Genomic DNA, 19942 nt, shown 5'->3' on the forward strand with positions numbered 1-19942 from the left:
TTGTATGTAAAAAATTGTTCGAGTAATTACAAATTTAAAAAAATATTGGATTTCGGGTAGCCCCGCTCACATGAATGTCGGGTATCACCGCCCAATTTTATTTCGTCGATAAATGTACGGTTGCAAAGATTATTATTTTATTGCTTCAAATTTGAGTGTTATATGCATTTTTAACTACAAATATATGTTTTAATATTACATGAAACATAAATTTATATATTTAAAAATGAAAAATTAAATATTTTTAAAATGTAATTGATATATCTAAATTAAATTTAATATCAAGAAATCATAAAGATTATGACAAGCTATTTGCTTACTTATTTATTTTCACTTATTTGTGAACAAATCAATCTACAGAAGCATTTGAATGCAATCAAAATATAAAAGTGAATTTGTAATTTTATAAGAAGTATTTTATATTAAGTTTATAAGAAGAGATCAATCAAATAAGTTTATATTGAAAAACAACTATTGTTATAATTATTGTTACTTAATTTAAATTATTTTCGTTAAATATTTAATAAAAATATATATTAATATTATAATATATTAATATACATTAATAATGATAAAAAGTATGACATTTGTTTTTATTGAATGATAGAATTCACTAAAAGTATATAAATATGTAATAAATAAAATAATTTTGTGATAAAAATGATAAATGAGGTTTATCTATTGTCAATACATTGGTCATTCTCATTTACACCTGAAAAAATAGCCAAAAAACACAATTTTTGTAACTGGGCGGGGCTACCCGACACATTTTGAAAAGAGCTGAAAAACATGTTTTTTTAAATTTCTATTTTTTTAAGTTTAACTATTCTTTTTTCGGTTTATTCTTTTTGCATTATTTAATTGGATGATAAAACAATAGAAATATACAAAAATGTTGATTATTACTCAATATTATACAGAAATATAAGCAATACTCCTTAAGTGAGCGGGGCTACCCGACTCTCCCCTATGTTTAAATAAAAAAAGTATTGCATATAAACTCGTGCGAAGCATGCAATTATTAAAACACTGCAGTATGTCTAATAATTAGGTCTAATTATTAAAATATAATAATGTAATACCTGATATAATAAGTATTCTATATTTATATAATATATGGTTTAATTTATTCAATCGTTGAATTTATATTATATATCGTCTAATTTGACTAATTGATACACGAGCGTAAACATGTGCAAACCGCTTTTAGTCTCGTAAAAACAATAAAACTGTATAGTATCACCTGATAATTTAGATTGAATTCTAATAATTTGGATAGAGACTGTAGTCATTCAGAAAAATCTTATCTGTGAATGTTTACTGACATTAAAAACTGTGCTAAAATTAAGTTATCATTATATGAAAATTAATAAATTTATGTAGGCAAACTCTCGTTATTAATGCGCACTTAATAAAATTGAAAAATAATCTCACGAAAAACAAGAATAGCTTTTCTGTTAAGATTATTATATTATTGTCGATGAATGATTACTGGCATTGAAGACTATTTAAAAACTATTTTATCAATGTATGAAATAGTTGTTTAGGCTTCAGCGGTTCATCCAAATAGCTATTCAGGGGGTATGGCAGTTTTAGATTTCAGCCATGGCAACTAGGAGCAGTCTAATCAAGTCTGAACTAGATCCGTAACTTAACTATTGCGGCTTTGTTTATTGTCACTGGCCGAACATCTGTGACCGAGACACATAATGCGAATTCTCCGTCACTACATTTTCTTACCGAGAAAATGTAGTGACGAATGTAGGTGTCTTACAGAAAAATCTTTAACACGTTGAATGCCATGGGGGTCACCGGTGACCGGCGAATCCAAGATTATTAGGAACATATAATTCGAGTAAATGTTTAATTTTTTTAATATTATTATCGTTACTAAAATGGTTTGAAGAAATTAATGCAATATAGAACACACAAAAATAGTTTTATTTATATACACAGAGATGCCAACTTGCTCCGGACAGCGAATAAAAATTTTCAAGTGGTAGTTATTAATTGTGATTCTTGGTTAAATAAATTCAATTTAGTAGATTTTTATCCACCGTTATTTCTAAACAGTTCGTAGGCTTATATGATTCACCACTCTTTTCAATTATGTCATGCTAAACCTCTTAAAAATACTCGCAAAATCTGTCTAATATTTGCAAATTTAGTTTGTAGTTATTTACCGTTTGGCCAGACGGGCAAGCCATGTAAAATTAGCGTGGCATTCAACGTGTTAATTGAAAATATCTCCGGTGTAAAATTGTTAGATCATAAGTCAAAGTCTCATTGCCGCCTGGCTAACAAAGTTACGTTACCGTTCTTATTTTTCTCTTATTTGTTTTTAAGGATGTAAACACTGACCAACTTCTTCGTTGTCAAGCTGTTTATCCCCGGTGATAAAATAAAATATTGATGATAGGGAATTTGCAACAAGGATAAATGGTTTCATAATCCATGAAATCACTCAGTTGTTGTGTACAGAAAGGACCACCCTGAATAAATTTTGATCTAATGTTCAGATCTTCACGTTCTAGGACTCAATCTTAATTTTCAAGGGATATTAAATATTCTAAGTAATTTGCGCAAATGATATTTTAGGTTACGAAACCGGACACAATAATCTGAACATAACCTTTTTTTTTAAACGGATTTCTGATCGTCAAAATATAGGGAGTAGCCGCAATCTGGGAAATATTATGGTCTTAATAGTTTGCTCAGGAGAGCGGTCCAAAAATGTGAGCTGCTCTTTTGCGTATTTCGTTATTTCTCGAATAAGGGAATTGAAAAATTTTTGCACACTATTTTAAAATTCGTCTATCCAATGACATTTCCATGCAAAAAAATAATTTTTAATAATCATTTATTATTTTTAGAATTCATTTATTAATAGTTGAAAAATTCTTTAATCGCAAGGTTCAAATTTTCATAGCATTTTACTGAATGTAGTTTTACATGACAAAATACAAAATCTGAACGCAATCGTTCAGATAGTTTCAGAGAAATCGAACTTTAGCGTAGTCGTATATTTGAAATTCGATTTCACAGGAACTATTCGACCGATTTCGTTCAAATTTTGCATGTAAAACTGTATTCTAAAATAATGTGCATAATTAATTAGTTAGAATCGAATAAAATTAATTAGCATATTTGATTAAGATTGAGTGAAGATCTGATTGTTAGATCAAAACTAATTCAGGTTGGTTGGTTTTTTTTCTTCTTCTCTTTACGCTCTGTACATAACTCAAAAATGCAAAATGCCAGGTTCAGGCAAGCCTTGATGTCAATTTTTATGTTTGCTTTATAGGTATCACTATAATTTTAAACATTATGATTTACATGCTTTTCAATAATGAAAGACATGTGATTGACGATAATTTAAAAGTGTGAATTGGAAGGAAAGAATGTTTTATTTGAAAAGTGGCTCAATTTTGGAATAATTTAGTTCCTTTGAGGCATTCCCATTTAAGGCGGTTACGGAAAATTTTCCATTTCAGGCAGAAAATAGTTGTTTGTTGCGTTACAAGCAGTGGGTCTGAAGATTACCATAATTGGCTAATAAAAGCGTATTATTTTCTTTTAAAAGTTTCTACAAAATTGACTATCTTAGAAAAATAAAATATTCTTTATTAAGTAAATAAATTATTTATGAAACACAAATTTTACTTTAATGGTGTAATTTGGTTATTATTGAAACAAACCCGATTATGGTAAGTTAGAAAAATATCTATGTAGAAAATAGTAGAAAAATATTTGTAAAGAAACATTAGTGTAGGGGATACTGAGAAATGGTCTCCTTTTAGTCTTAAAAGGATCAGTATAGAGAATACTGTGCAACTGTAGTTAGGGGAATGAACTTTTACCTTAAAAAAATAACAGCGTTGAGAATACGGAGTAATGGCAAACACTTTTTTCTGCCTTATTATTATCCCGATTATTAAGATAAGCAGTAATTATTAATAATAATTAGTTTTCTATTCACTGTTGTTTTCTCCATTGCATCCTTTATCTGTCGTTGGAAAAAAGAAAAAGAAACAATAACTTATCGTAATTATTAAATAAATAAAGGAATATTTTAGTAACATATTATGAATTGCATTTAGCGGGTAAACTCTATTTTAAAGCCTAAATAAATTATTTTATAACCGACATTGAACAGCCAACTCATTTTTGATTTTAGTTCTCCGTTAAACTTTGTAGCCTTGTAATTTTGAACTTTATAAGACAAGGGGACTTCAGTAACAAGTATTAGGACTAACTAGCCTTTGTGCAGGACTTGTTGATGGAACTAACCCGTATTTGTGTTATATGGTTAGCCCGATGGTAAACAGATGGTAAAGGTATTCTAACCCATGCTCCGTCTGCCACTGATGATATTCTGCGTCCTATCTAAATCATTGCTGGACTTTGAACCTGGATCAACTCACCAGGAAGCGATCGCCCTACTCCCTGAGCGGCTGGGGCTCAACGAGTTTGGATTGCAAAATATGAAATTACCGCATCAAACAAGATTACTAAGAAACAATTTTCGCCTGAATTGAAGTCTAAATTCCTTTATAATAACTACTAAAGAATCGTTTGCAATAGCTTAAACTTGTACATAAATTCGAAAACACCATGCAAGACATAGTGCAATCCGACTTGATTTCTAAGTCACTTTCTTTACAAGTTGTTACAAATTTAAATTTATTCAATTGGGATGCTTATCTTCGTTAATGTGTTCCTGGTTGATCTGATTGTATACAAATCCTATGTAAACTATTTACCCCTCATAATGTATACAAATGCTGAAATGATTTACATTACAGATTGATAAGAAATCTTTTTTAACTTACCAATTGAGAGAGATATGACGGGCTTCTCTGGATTTGGATTGATATGAAGGTTATCTACGATTGATCGGATAGGGTTTACGGTGTTGGCAGCGATTTTTGATGCTCGCACATCCCAAGTACGTTTTGTTTTCATGATTTTAAGTCCAGGAAGGAGAAAACGTTAATCTGAAAAAGCATAGAACACTCACTAAGATACTCATTCCCACGTAGGTCAATAGAGTGATAAGATTAAAAGAAAAACGATAGGCCAATATTCAAATAGTCATGATTGGGCCTAATGTTGAACAGTTTCCCGAAATCTTCACTCAATGTGTTTTTTGACGGTTTTTAACACAGCATGCAAAATACTGCTTATGCATTTGAAAATGTGTAAGATATAATTAATATAATGTATTACATTGCATAACATGTACTACTTAATTGAAAGTTTCTACATATCATAAAAGTATAATTATCGTTTGACCCTTTTGTGCGCTCTTATTGGACAAAAAAAAATCATGTGATATGGTTATTATCGTTTGGATATTTACCCTTTTGTGCGTTCTTATTGGATTTAAGAAAATCACGTGATATGATTATTTATAAACAAAAAAATCCTGATATCCTTGGGCTGCCATCAGTATAAAATTAGTAAAAGTTATAACGGCATTAATTAAGCAGAAATATTTGTTTATCAACTCATCTTAATATCACTTAATATTTGATTTTAATTATCCTACCTAATTTTTTAAGGTTTAAAACTAAGAACCTTAATATTTAAAGGTAATCGCATGATCTCGACTTATTATGCAACAGTGTGTGTAAAGATATTCACATTTTATAATAACTAGATTTTATAATTTTACAGTAAATGAGTTACATTTACTTTTTTGATAAAAAAGTGTATTCAGTCAACGCGCTCAATTAAAATGGTGAATGCGAAATAACTATATAAAAATCTCAAGTCATAATAAGAATTAACTTTTCACACTATTGCTAAATAATCTCATAATATTGCTAATATTTGCAATCATCGCTAATATTTGACAGGCTTTATATTGACCAAAAATAAAATGAGAATTCAAAAAACAAACCAATGGAAGAAATTGTAATTGCAGCTGAGCAGAATGATTTGGTTTAAATTTTACCTAAATAGAATCTAATACTAATTCTTCAGAATCAGATCTAAGTTAATACAATAGATTAAAAAAATAATAATAATAAAGTGAAACTTTTTCTTCTTTTTCTTTTCATATCAGTCTTTACTTCAGAAATGTTGAATTAAAATATTTAATGTCGGTGGTGTTTGAGTTTTAGTGGCAAACGTACAACAATTTTTAACGGAAGAATCACATAAAATTTCAGTTTCGGTAAATATGTGAGTTAGAGAAAGTAATACCATTAAAGCATCTTCCTCTCATAAAGAAGTTGACTTTAGTTTATTATGGTTTTCATAAGACAGAATTCAAACATCAAAATATTAGAAGAATTTTTAAGCAGCCCCGGATAAAATGAAACGTTTAAATTATTATCAGTGGCAAGGCTTCATTGATTTCTAAATACCAATCTTAATAGCTAGCAAAATTTGAAAAAATATTAATAATAAATAAATTGAACTTCATCATCAGAATTTTTTAAGCTGTTTGTAAAGAAAAAAAATCTTCATTTACAAAAATTATACTTTTGAATTGTAAAAAATTTATTTTTAATCAGCAATGTTATCATTTTGAAAAAATGGTGCGTAAAAATTGTGTGAAAAAATGTGTAAAATTTGACGTTATAAGAAGCTCTAATAATAGGTGAGTTCATCTTTCCTAATAATTCCTCAATTTTTTTCTAGCTCTTTCTCTTATCTCATTTTGAAATTTAAGATAAAAGTAAATTTTAATGTTGGCAATTTGATTTAGTCTCAGTAGTTCAATTTGATTCTACGATTTAAATGGATGCCTATAAATTTCCTTAAATTAATTTTTTGTCCTACATAAATTTAAATCAATACGTCTGTAGATTGATACGTCTACAAGAAAAAGTAATTATCGAAATTTCAATTACATGAGTATTGACCGAGCAGTAATTCATTTGTCCATATTTTAAAGAAAAAGATTTTTTAAAGTAACGAAACAACAGTGGTGAAATTCATAAAAAACACAGATTTTGAGATTTTTTATTTTAATCTGTGTTTAAATCTTTGATTTTATAGTGATACGGTCATAACTTTTCAGCACTCCGATGTTTGGAAAGCTTACGTTTGCATCATGTTTTTTTTTTACTTCGTTTATTTATCAAAAAGAAAAGAAAGCGTCTTTTTTTTCTAGCAAGTCAACGTGATTCTCAGCAAATAAAAGGATAACCCTGAATTGTTGAACCATGACCTTGGCAAAGAAATGCACCCGATTCTAAAAACACGAACTACAAAAACTCAAAATTGGTTCTTTTTTCTAAAAACTAAATTTCAAAAATGGCAAAACTAAATGTGTCATTATATTTTTTATATGAATATTTAAAACGCAATCAATAGTTGCTAAACATAAACGTTCTGTAAACAAAACTAGAGATATCGTGTAAGTTTATTCCAAAACAAAACAAGTATGATAATTTTCCAATGTAAATAACCAAAGTACAGAACAGAATTATATAAATGCAGCAAACTTTTAAATTTGAATAGTGAACTATTTAAACATAATTCCTGGATCTAATTGATTGTCTTTTTAGCTATTTTACTCCATGACTATAGCTGAACAGCTGACTTATATTAGATTTGTTTCTATGAATGCTTAACTGCGTAAATTTTTATTTTTTATTTTCTAAAAGTCGTGGAACAGCTGACCCAATTGTGGGTTTACGACTTCTAATATTAAACTCCGTAGCCTTGTAATTTTGTATCCAATCCAGAAGACAAGGGAACTTCTGTATGAAGTTTGAGGGAAATTTGCCTGAGTGGAGAACTTTTTGATGGAACTAATGCGCATTTGAGTTACATAGAGAGGTAAAGCACGTAAATCTACCACGGTTAGTCTGACGGTAAGGTGACTCTAACTCACGATCAGTATACCTCTGAGGATATTTTAAGCCAGAACTGTGGTCGGTGCTAGCCGGATGCGGAATTCGTAACGGCTAGCCATTGCAGGGAATCGAATTCGGTTCTTCTCATTGGAAGACGAGACGAATGCTCTATCCCCTGAGCCATCACGGCTCAACTATGTAAACTTTTTATTTTATTTTATAATCGTCGTTGAACAGCCGACCCAATTTTTGGGTTTACGACTACTAATGTTCAACTCCGTAGCCTTGTGATTGTGAACCCAATCGAGAAGACAAGGGAACTCCAGGATCAAGTATTGTGAGAAGTTTGCCTTCGTGGAGGACTTTCTGTTGGAACTAACCCGCATTTGCGTTACACGGAGAGGGAGACCACGGGAACCTCCCACGGGTAGCCTGATGGCAAGGGGACTCCCACCCACGATCCGTCTACCACTGACGTGTTGTTTCTAATCCCCAAGAGGTCCATCCTAATTAGACCAATTCCATAAGTCCAAAAATGTCCAGAAAGTCTAAAAACAGATGAGGTTTTGAAAAAACCTCGTCGATCTTAAAATCGATGCAGTTTAGAATATGCTCGGGCAAAGCCTGAGCAGTCTTACATTTAGTGCAAAGTCCAAAAGTCTTTTGCCCCTGAACATACGAGAGACACCTCAAGTGACCACTTGCAAAGCGAGACAAACAAGTCTGCTGGCTTCTAGGTCCCCCAAAAAGCAAGGCACTTCCAGGTCGTTTTCTGAAATACCAATTATGCGGAGGAGGAACCCTCCAGAGGTCCATAAAAATTTTTTTGCACTCTGCAAAGACCTCATTGAAAGTGGAAGGTAAATCTGGCTGTTAAGGTTCTAAAGAAGCATCTTTAGCCAGTGAGTCCGCCATCTCGTTACCTTTGATTCCAACGTGTGATGGAATCCATTGGAAGTGTACCCCAAAGTCCACTGAGAGCCTGAGGAGCATCCCCAAAATTGAAGCCGCAGCCCTGTCTCCAACATTCATCCAGTTGCTAAGGTGTTGGATTGAAGATTTGCTATCCGTCAGTATCCATATATGCTTAAAGTCAGGCTCAGCAATATTCTCAACATGTCTTAGGCCATTTTCAATCGCAATAAGCTCAGATCTGAAAACCGAGCAAAATTCAAAATTTCTAACTTTAAGACTCAATATGTACGTGGGTGTTTTAATAAAAACCCCACTACCTGAATGACCTTCATCGCTCTTGCTGCCATCTGTGTATAGTTGTAAAGCATCTGTTGGTATTTGGCTAATAGTTTCAAGAGCCATTTGTCTCATAAATTCTGGGTTGTCTTTATTTTTATGGGCCGGGTGCAACAGCTCTGTATGGAAATTGATACCAGAAAAATCAGTAACAGGGCTAAAACATGACCTCAAGGAATGAGGTTCAATTCGGCAGGGATATTGCAAGTCTACAAGGTGAATTGAAACAGCCAAAGAGAAGGGACTGTTTCTCTTCAGTCTATGGTTATTTTTCCAATTTTTGAGATAGTAAGAGGTTCTGTTCTGGTCACCAAAACTGATGAGCTTATTGTAGTATTTCTTGAGACTGGAGTTCCTTCTCATGTATAACGGCTGGAGGTCAGATTCAAACAAAACAATTTTATCTGGACAGCTACGCCTCAAACCTGTAATAATTTTTGCAGCACTAATTTGAACTTTTTCCAATCTATTCAGGTTTGTCTCTGAAGCACAGGAATAAATAGATGCCCCATATTCCAGTATGGGTCTAATAAGTGCAGTATAAGTCAATTTCAAAGTTGTAGCATCTGCTCCCCAGTCTTGCCCAGAAATATATTTTAGGATATTTAACCTCTTTCTACACCTCGATTCCAGCAGTTCGATGTGCTTATTGCCAAGAATCTCCTGGTCCATAATAAAATCCAAATATTTTGCATTCTTTTCATAAGGCAAATTTTGACCGTTAAAACAAATACAGTGGAACATCGCTTATACGACGATCACTAATACGACGTTTACATTTATACGACGTTTTAGTGTGGTCCCAAATCATTCCTATTCATTTTAATGTAAAAATATATCGTTTATACGACGCACAGAATCGGTTATGCGTCGGTTTTTAGATTTTGTTCACGTTTATTTAATTTTTTATTTTTCTTGTGTATTTTAAAAAAGGGCGGAATTTGCCAATATGAATGATACATAAAAGGGTGCCAACAAGAATGCTTGGATGACGACCGTAATTTTTACTAGATGACTGAAAAAACTAGACAAAAACTAGGCAAAATCGTTGCTAGGGAAGTATTATGAAGAGGCAAAAACGAAAAATTTTGCTATTCATCGACCAATGTCCAGCGCACCCATCGATACTAATTATTTTGGAAAATGTAAAAGCTCTCTTTTTTCCTGCAAATTGCTCAAGTGCGCTTCAGCCATTTGGCCGTGATTAGAAATCTAAAATTGCATCATAGAAAGCAGTAAGTTCAACTCGCTATTCAAAGCATTGTAGAGACCAATAGCAAGAAAATATAATTAAAGGTAACATACATTCAAATTGCTCACTGAAATTTTTTTCTTTGGTTATTTGTTTGTTTTGCTTTGTCTAATTTAGAAATTTCTGTAAATCAACACGTTAAACATTAAAATTAACTGAAAACAGAGTTAATTTCAGTTTTAGAAGTAAAAATCGATTATACGACGTTATCGTTTATACGACGTTTTTCGGTGGTCCCTTCGGCGTCGTATAAACGATGCTCCACTGTAGTAGGTTTATAATTGTATATGTGCCTATTGGTAGTATAAAAACTAACAACAGATTTAGATGAGTTAAAAACCAGTTTGTGTTTTTGAGCAAAGTCACTCACATCTTTTAGAGTGAGGTTGATATTGTCTTCAATAGTCTTAACGTCAGCGCCAGAGTGCCAGAGGACGACATCATCTGCAAAAATTCCAACATTACATCTCTTAGATATCACCTTTTCGATGCCAGTAAAAAATAGGCAGAAGAGCAGAGGTCCCAAGAACCACTGACGTCAGCACTGTGGTCGGTGCAAGCCGGATGCGGAATTCGTATCAATCAGCCATCACCGGGATCGAACCCCGATTCACCTCATTGGAAGGCGAAAGCTCTATCCCCTGAGCCGTTGCGGCTAACTATGTAAACTTGTAATTTTGAGCGTAATCCGGAAGACCAGTGAACTCTTGGATCAAGTTTTGGAACAAACTCGCTTTAATGGCGTAAAAAGGCTTCGCCTCTTAGTCGAAACTTAACCATTTGCGTCGCAAGGAGAAAAACCACGAAAACATTCAATGGTGGGACCGATGCAAGAGATATTTTTACTACTAAGGATATTTTTTGCGTTAACAGCACGATTGTCTGTGCAGGCTAGGAGCAGTATACGACATCAAAAATTTTTGGGATTCGAACCTGGGGCATTGCATTGGGTGGCATTTCGTCTCTTTTTTAACTATAGTTTTTGGTATTGTAGAGTTCTCTAGTCTTGTCTTGAAAATGACTTTTATGCGTAATATATACATCACTTCAATACTATCGTAATGTAGTATATTTAGTTTGTCATTAAAATTTTATTTAATGACAAGACCAACAGGGTCATCAATGTAATTACACAGTTGGTAACATTTTAGAATGTTATACATTTTTAGAAATATCAGCAACATTTTAGGTTTAGTAAGAAATCCTATGTAAGAATATTCTTATTCAAGTTCATTGTAAGTTCGTCGATCATCAGTGGCGGCTTGAAGCATGTCTGAGAAGTGAAGGCGGCTTGTGCGCAATGCTAACCAGATTGTCCCAAACATACCGTTCGTCACAAAATTGTGGAGGTTTGATCTATATGACCAGCCCTGACTTACATAAGGGCACTGAGCTAATGTTTTTTATTTATTGTCCAAATTGATACTAAATTTAGATTTAAATAAATAATTTTGAGGGGGAAAAAATTCAAATTCACAGAATGATGACAAATAATGTTATTTGTAACTATTTGATAGTTTTTAATAACGAACGAATTTATTAATAATAGAGAACAATTCGTTTATCAAAACACGCTGTCATTTGTTGTAGCTTATTTCACTTGCTTAAAAGACCTTAGAAATTAAAACGCTTAGATAAATTCTTGCCGTAGTTATTTTAGTGTTTGCTATTTTAAATTTTTCTCAAAAGTTTGAAAATATCACAATGGCTCTATATCATGGCATATCGCTCATTTGGTGAAACAATGACGTAACTGCAAAATCAAGTTACGCTATTGTTTCACCAAATAAGCGATATTAAATTATAAAAGGTAGGTCTTATTAATTATCGCTCATTTGGTGAAACAATGACGTAACTTGATTTCGCAGTTACGTCATTTGGTGTTTCACCAAATGAGCGATATGTTACGACTTAAAAGTTTTTAATAATGAAGAAATTAATTAACTTCCAGTGACTCGAGTTTTCAATAATGGCAGAAAATTAGATTTTTAGTAAGTAGTAAGAATTATCTAACTTATAAGAAACTAAACTCATAATTTCGATAAAATGCTTTTTTAAAAAATTCAATTAATTTAACTTGATTAACTTTTCCGTGTTCAATTATAACATAAAAATGATAAAATTTAGTTCATAGCATTTTTAGCATATTAAATATAGATTATTTTTATAGAGCATTTCTACACCTCTTGTTAGAAAGCAAAATCCACTAGACTCAAAATAATAAGATATTTACATGTCATAAAACTGTTCAAATGGTTACTCTAGTCAAATTTCTTATTTTGTTTTCAAAATAATTTTTCATTGAAATAAAGTTTTCATTGTTCACTAGGGTAAATCTATTCCTATTATTATGTAGACAATTGCTTTGTAAAGGTATACAGACAATTTCTTTTTTTTTTACCTTTTGACGCAGATTTTCTATCGGTGTTCCTTTTGTATAATTTTTTCTGACACTCTATTAACAAGCGAAAACATATTTCAGTATTTTTTAAATATAAAAAAGAGTCTAATAGTTACTAACAAAATCTGCTAAATTATCGGAATTATATTTGTACTAAAATATGAAATTCAAAAAAAAAAAAAGAATTAATAATGATAATAATAATTCGAATTTTTTTTCAATCATGTTCCAAAATTTATAAGCAATTGGGTATAATATAAAAAAAAACACAACTACTTCCACTTAGTAGGAATAACATTTACCATGACGCAATGCTAAATTCTATGTCACTATCCACATAAATCAATTATTAATCAAAAATCGAATAATCTGGCGAGCAGCTATTTAAACGATCAAACACTTCGTTTGTTTATTTGTGGCTTGAAGTTAGGCTCGCAGAAAATGCCGTTCATGGGTTAAATTTAGTAAGAATAACACAACCTGTGACGTAGGCTATAGTATACCCAATTGATTTTGTAAATTAAAGAAATTTCAAGAATGAATAACTTTTTCTCTTAATTCTAAATAACTGCAAATGAGTGCAAATTTTAAAAATTATTGTTTGGAAGTGGGCAGTGTTTGGAATATTTTACTTTTAACGCGGAAAAGGAAACCGACGTTTCATGCTGTATATCATAATCATTATATTTATTTATCATATCATATATCATATCATTATATTATCATTATCATAATATTTATTTTACTCATATTACTAAATATGATTTATTTTACTCATTTTGACCTAAATTAAAACAAAAAAAAGTGTGAAAAATATCCATAATAAAAATTTTGCGTCAAAGGGTGAAAAAAATATTGTTTAAATGATAAAAATTTTACCAAATGCTGTCCAATATATTGGACGCTGGGCCTCAAGAAATTAATGAAAAAAGATTTGTTTATTGAAAAACACTGTTATTTAGCAAGGCTTATTTCTTTTAATTATATGACCTTTAGTATTAAGAGGGTTATATAATTTTCTAAATTTTAAATCTCAAAACCTTTCGAAATCGGCGGCTGTAGTGCTTACTATCAACTCAATTATTTCACACGATAAAGATAAACGTTAGTACTGGTCAACGATTAAGGTTTACTTTCAATCAATTAGCATATTTTGTAACCCTTCCTTTTTTTTCTAGCTAAATTTTAAATAGACAAAATGAGGTATTTGGTTTTTTTCCCGATCTAATTTTTAAACTTTAATTAAACTTTTTGCAGCTTTTTCGATGTATGCAGTAAATTATAAAGCGGATGATATTTTAATTTATGAAAGCAAACACAGATATGTACTTTCTCTAAGAAAACATGTCTTTTTTTTTAAATATGTATTCGAATTTTTGACCTCAAAATATCGCTAGTTAGTATGATCTTAACAGTTTAGTCAAGAGAGCAATTGAAATTTTGAACACATTAATGCAAATTAAATTAAATGAGTATTGCACTTGCCAGAACTAGCATTTATTTATTTATTTTTTCTTAGATATCGAATAAATACGTTTCAAAATGAAAATCGCAAATAATGAAGAAAGTGTTACATTTTCTTATACATTTAATTATGCCTATTTCTAACATCGATATTTTGATTGGTTATTGTTTGAATGGCGTAAAAGGATTACAATTCTACATAAAATGTGATTTATTCATATATTGTCACTTTTATTGGCTTCAAACGGGAAGAAAACATTACAAAGCCTGGATTACACCGCCATCTTGAAGTCTCATTATGTTGTACTTTAATTTTATAAGTGATTTAAATATTTTTGTTTTTAATGGAATTGAAAAATTGAAATTTGAATTTTCGTATAGATTGAAATTTTCGTATAGATTTTTAAAGTTCGGATGACTCTTCTCAAAATTTTATTTTGCATTTAAAATATGTTATACAAAGAAAATAAACTAATGAACATAATTACTCAACACAAATCCTTACTCACCATTAGTACTGAAACACTGCATAAACTAATATGTTTTTCGGTATGGAAGGGAAGATGGTACATCATTAAAAAGCAGTTTTTATACATCTTATTTATACTGTTCTGCATCTGTTTAATATATGTAAACTGGATGGGTACATAACTATTAAAATTTGTTTATTTTTTGATGAATTTATTTTCAGACGAGTACGGAATTTTTACCAGTTGGTTTTAGTATGGGGCTTTTTTATTTGTTGCCTATATTCTCTTTTTGAAAGAAAAACCAACGCACTTCTGAGTTTTTTTGTATTTAACTGCCTATATGTATAAAAAAAAGATTAGATATTTTCGGAGAAATTCGAGAACATATGCTAAGATTTTAGAACATATTTGTTCTCAAAAAATTTGGAAGTTTTTAAATTTAAAAGTTTTATTGAAACTCGTGGACTGTCCTCAATATTTTAGAACGTCTGGCCAGTTTAATCCAGATGTGTGTTGGCAAACTCTGCCCCGAGATTACATTGAACTTGATGATAGAATACGTAAAACTGATAAATTTTCTTGCATACTACTAAAATGTAGTTTTCAAATTTAATTTTTAAAACTCTTATATTTAATAAGAAAATTTTGGAATTGATAAAAAAAACCTTATTTCTTATCTCGTAGAATTTCAATTGATTCATTTATACCAAAGATAAATTTTAATTTGCAAACGTGATAATATAGAAAGTAAAAACATCATACCTTTTTATAGACGACGTGGTTGTAGACCGTATGAAATAGTAAATTATGTGTAATCAAAATATTTTTTTTTTAACTAACGGAAAAAAGTCACTTGGTGCACGTGTAAAATTAATCTTGAAAATGAAATGTATTCAGTTATTGCAATTGCGTTACAAAAAACGCACAAAAGACCTCTGATCGTCTAGAAATTTTATATTCAACTGATGAAAAACCTTTTTTAAAGAGCTTGTTATTTTCATCGTATCAAATATGACGTCATTTTATCAAACTTTTCATCAGCCTAATCTCGAAAGGGACATTCTTTGAGGCAAGCAACATCTCTTAGGAAATGCTCAAGAACTACGCATACTACTTCAGCACGCGTCATAATTATTTTACAATAACGTATCATTAAAAATTTCAGTGATTTACGTACGGGTCCCTTAAGAAGTCACTAAAAAGCAACCTGTTGGCGTTACTTTTTCTTTAAAAAAAAAAGATGATTGAAAACAGGTTTAACGAAATTGGTGATTTTTTTACTAAAAATAAAAATGGCAGGCAGAAAAGTTCGGAGTAGTTATCCCTCCCCCCACTTGGGGTTTATTTTGTTTGATAAACAAATATTTCGGTGTTAGGCAGATAAATAAATAATTCGATAGACTTGTCTCGAATTTTAATAAAGAAGTCATATTCAAAACGATTTAAATTGTTTTAAATATATATGTGCCCTGTGAACTGAATGCGCAGTCAAAACTAGTAATAATGTTATTTCTATAATCTTTATGAACTTTCTCTTCTATAATTGTTGTATATTTTGTTTGAACTAATCATTTGCAGGTGTGTTTAAAAAATACTAACTCCAACAATATTAAGAAAACTTATATAAAAAACATAAATCTAGAGTCGTTTTAAAAAAAAGGATGTAAGTCACCATAGCCATTAAAAGACAACGGCTACAGGTGCTTGGCCTTAGTTGGGTGGTGTGTAAGTCAATATAGTTTGATGCCCACTGGGAATAACTACTTTAATTTCTCCTACAAATATAATCAAATTGATAAGTCTAATTGAATCCAATCAAACATAATCAAATTACATCGCGCTAGATGCAAGTAATATGGCTATGTTTCATTGATTCAATTATAAGCGAATGTCATTGATTTGAATAGGGTAGTGTGAAGCTTCAAGTCTGCAGTAGGCGGCAATCAAAGATGTTAAAACAGAATACTCAGCAACATTGCACAAAATTGTTTGTGGTGTGTTGGTATTCGGAAATAATATGTGAACTGGCCTCTAACATTCAACGCGATGCAGGAAGTAACAGATCAAGTCAGGGGTCAATACTTTCATTTTCTGAGTAACGAAAAAGTTGTATACTAACATTCCTAGTTTACTAAAGCCCCCAGGACCTCCCATGGGTACACTGATTGGCAGAAGTGCATTAAGCTAACCGGGGGTTATATCTAAATGATATACCCTCTGTATGCTTACCGAACGGAATAATGTTTTTAATAGAGCGGAAACACAAAGAATTAAAAAGTAATTAAACTCATGAAAAATCTTTTCAATAAAAAATAATATTGTATAAGACACGGATAACAAATGAAAAGGTCATCATAGCAACCAAAATATTTAAGGCGTTCTATGATTGCCAATATAACTTTCCAAAAGACTGACAGAGGTGACAAAAGCGATAAAAAATGTTTCATATATTATTGTCTCCCTCGGATTTTGAAGGAGAAAATACAAGTAATTGTGTCTATAAAACTGCTCCACTGTTCAACACTATAACCTTGCTATCATCTCCTCAGCAAGGAAAACCTTTTATTTCTTTTCATCTCCGAAAAAAATACAAGCCTATATATGTAAAACAATTTTACTGCGCATCATTGATTTCTTGATGAAAATGTATGATCATAGGAAACACTTCCCGCGTTATGATCACCAGCAAAATACTATACACTAGCAAAACAATTTTATCGCTCAGTATCAGAGTATTAATGAAAACATTATCGTAGGACGTATCGTTCAACTGCTCAGTATCACAGCCATATAAACATAACATTAAAAGGAACAGGCGACTTAGATTTTGTTCTGGCGTACTACGAAAACTGTAACATTGTGCACGTAAGACTATCTCCTTGTACAGTATCAATGTTTTCTAGTAAAATACAATTATAAATTTCAAGAAACATTCTGCGTTTACCTTACCTTGCTGTAAACACAATATTAAAAAGAACAAATGAGTTTCATTATAGCTTTACCCCTGAGCTGTCATGCCCCAGGAAAAAAATAGGGAAATGTGTCGATAAAACTGTTTTACAGCAACAGCATTGATGTCTTGTTATAAACACAACATGAAGGGGAACAAATGACATACTTTCACCCTTATGCTGTTACGACTCTAGAGAAAGTGGAATACTGTGTCTGTAAAACTGTTTTACTGTACAACATTAAAGAGAACACGTGACATATTTTACTTTCATCCTTGTGCTGTTACGACTCTAGGGAAAGTGGAATACTGTGTCTGTAAAACTGTTTTACTGTACAGCATTGCTGCCTTGTTGTAAACACAACATTAAAGGGAACACGTGACATATTTTACTTTCATTATTGTGCTGTTACGACTCTAGGGAAAGTGGAATACTGTGTCTGTAAAACTGTTTTACTGTACAGCATTGCTGCCTTGTTGTAAACACAACATTAAGGAGAACACGTGACATATTTTACTTTCATCCTTGTGCTGTTACGACTGTAGGGAAAGTGGAATACTGTGTCTGTAAAACTGTTTCACTGCACAGCATTGCTGCCTTGTTGTAAACACAATATTAAAGGGAACACATGACATTTTACCTTCATTCTTGTGCTGTTACGACTCTAGGGAAAGTGGAATACTGTGTCTGTAAAACTGTTTTACTGCACAGCATTGTTGTAAACACGACATTAAAGGGAACGCGTGACATATTTTACTTGCACCCTATTGCTGTTACGACTCTGGGAAAGTGGAATACTGTCTGTAAAACTGTTTTACTGCACAACATTGCTGCCTTGTTGTAAACAAAAGAGAACTATTTTATTCTAGCGTTCTAACACTGTGCACGTAAAACTACTTCACTACACAACATTAATGCCTTATTGTAAAATAGTACAACCTCAAATTTTAAGAAACGTCTTAATTTGAGCCACTAAAGACTATAAATTTCTATAAAAAAACTCCAATTTTGCATGAAGCACATGACTTTCAAGGTGGAACTATTTATTTCTGTAATATTTTGATTAAATATGAATCCGATTTTTTTTCAAAGGAAATACGAGTGATCCAATATCTTTCTTGAAAGATACCAAGATTTAAATAATGACATGTCTTTTTCACAAAATAAGTTTTTATTGACAGAAAAAAAAAGAAGAGATTTTTGATTTATACATGATAATATATATGAAAAATTCCGATTTTTTTTTCCAACTTGAATAACATTTTTGTACGAATAAAACTCAATAATATAAATGAAAATACATAAATAACACATGAAAATGCATTTATGAAGCACAAGTAAACTAAATTCGTTTTGAAGTCAACAGTTAAAGCACAACAACAGAATTATCTGACGAACCAACTGCTATTTCGGTAGACTGACTTAATCTTATAAAATCCGGGGAATATTCTGTCTCAATTTAGAGTATTAAAATAAAAATACATACAGACTTTCAAAAATGTTCCCAATTTTAACATGGATACATTAAATTTTGCTATCGTCAATTTTGAAAAATGTATGAGTATAAAATGTAGAAGTATTTATATTTCTTTTATCATCACTTATAAATGACTTATGATGAAATCCTTTTATCATCATTTCAAAATAAAGTACCCTTTGATTGGTTGATACTCTCGCAACTGTTTTTATATACTTTATTTTATATTGTTTACGTATTACTTCATTATTTACAAAATCGGAGTTCCGCTGAAAGAAGTTCGACTATTTACGGTTCCATAGTCAAAAAAAAATTTGGGAATCACACTTATCTACACAAATGACTTGAAAACTGGAGGTTCTGATATTATATTTATTGATATGCAAACACTCCAAGATGCACTTTGAATTTGAAATGGTAACCACCAACAGGTGAGGAAGTATGAAGAATTAAAACCAATTTAGACACTGACAACGTTGTCCAAGGGCCGTCAGTAAATGATGTCACACTTGGAAAGAATTCCTTATTTAAAATAAACAGATAAAATACTATTATTATGCCTCGAAATGTCAATAAGAACGTACTTAAAGAATAAAAACAAAACTTGAAATGTAATTTATAATGTTTTTAATTTGCTAGCATATGATTTTATAATATAGCGTGTCACGAGACAAAAGTTGTAAATGATTTGGCGAAGTGTGACATGTTTTGACGATTGTGAGATTAAAAATATTGAACAAAATGTGTGGCATCATTTATCGGCGGCCCCCAACAGGGATCAAAATGTCATTTTTACCAGTCATTGAAATTAGAGTTTCTTAATAATAATAAAAGAACAGGCGATAGGTCATGGCAGAGTTTG

At 31.2% G+C, this 19942-nt stretch overlaps 2 protein-coding genes across 3 annotated transcripts in view; both read right to left on the bottom strand.

Annotated features, from left to right (window-relative positions):
* Positions 1-15627, bottom strand: part of Tat (Tyrosine aminotransferase) — a 40007-nt gene extending 24380 nt beyond the window's left edge. The window contains exons 1-2 of one of the 2 annotated variants that reach the window (XM_071182468.2): positions 15415-15627; positions 4833-4997 (exon numbers count right to left, since the gene is read on the bottom strand). In XM_071182468.2, coding sequence (XP_071038569.2) covers positions 4833-4965 — 133 coding nt within the window. In that variant the 5' untranslated portion in view covers positions 4966-4997; positions 15415-15627. The remainder of the gene's footprint in view (positions 1-4832; positions 4998-15414) is intronic. The other variant, XM_087161444.1, reaches the window with a different exon arrangement.
* LOC147811818 (uncharacterized) lies at positions 8688-9737 on the bottom strand. Its single transcript, XM_087162221.1, has one exon. The coding sequence runs from the start codon at positions 9735-9737 to the stop codon at positions 8688-8690; it is 1050 nt and encodes a 349-aa protein (XP_087018347.1).
* Positions 15628-19942: the final 4315 nt, after the last annotated feature.

This window comes from Parasteatoda tepidariorum, chromosome 4, assembly GCF_982258835.1.
Source record: "Parasteatoda tepidariorum strain Cologne lab strain chromosome 4, Ptep-v5.0, whole genome shotgun sequence".
In the NCBI taxonomy this organism is placed as follows: Eukaryota; Metazoa; Arthropoda; class Arachnida; order Araneae; family Theridiidae; genus Parasteatoda; species Parasteatoda tepidariorum.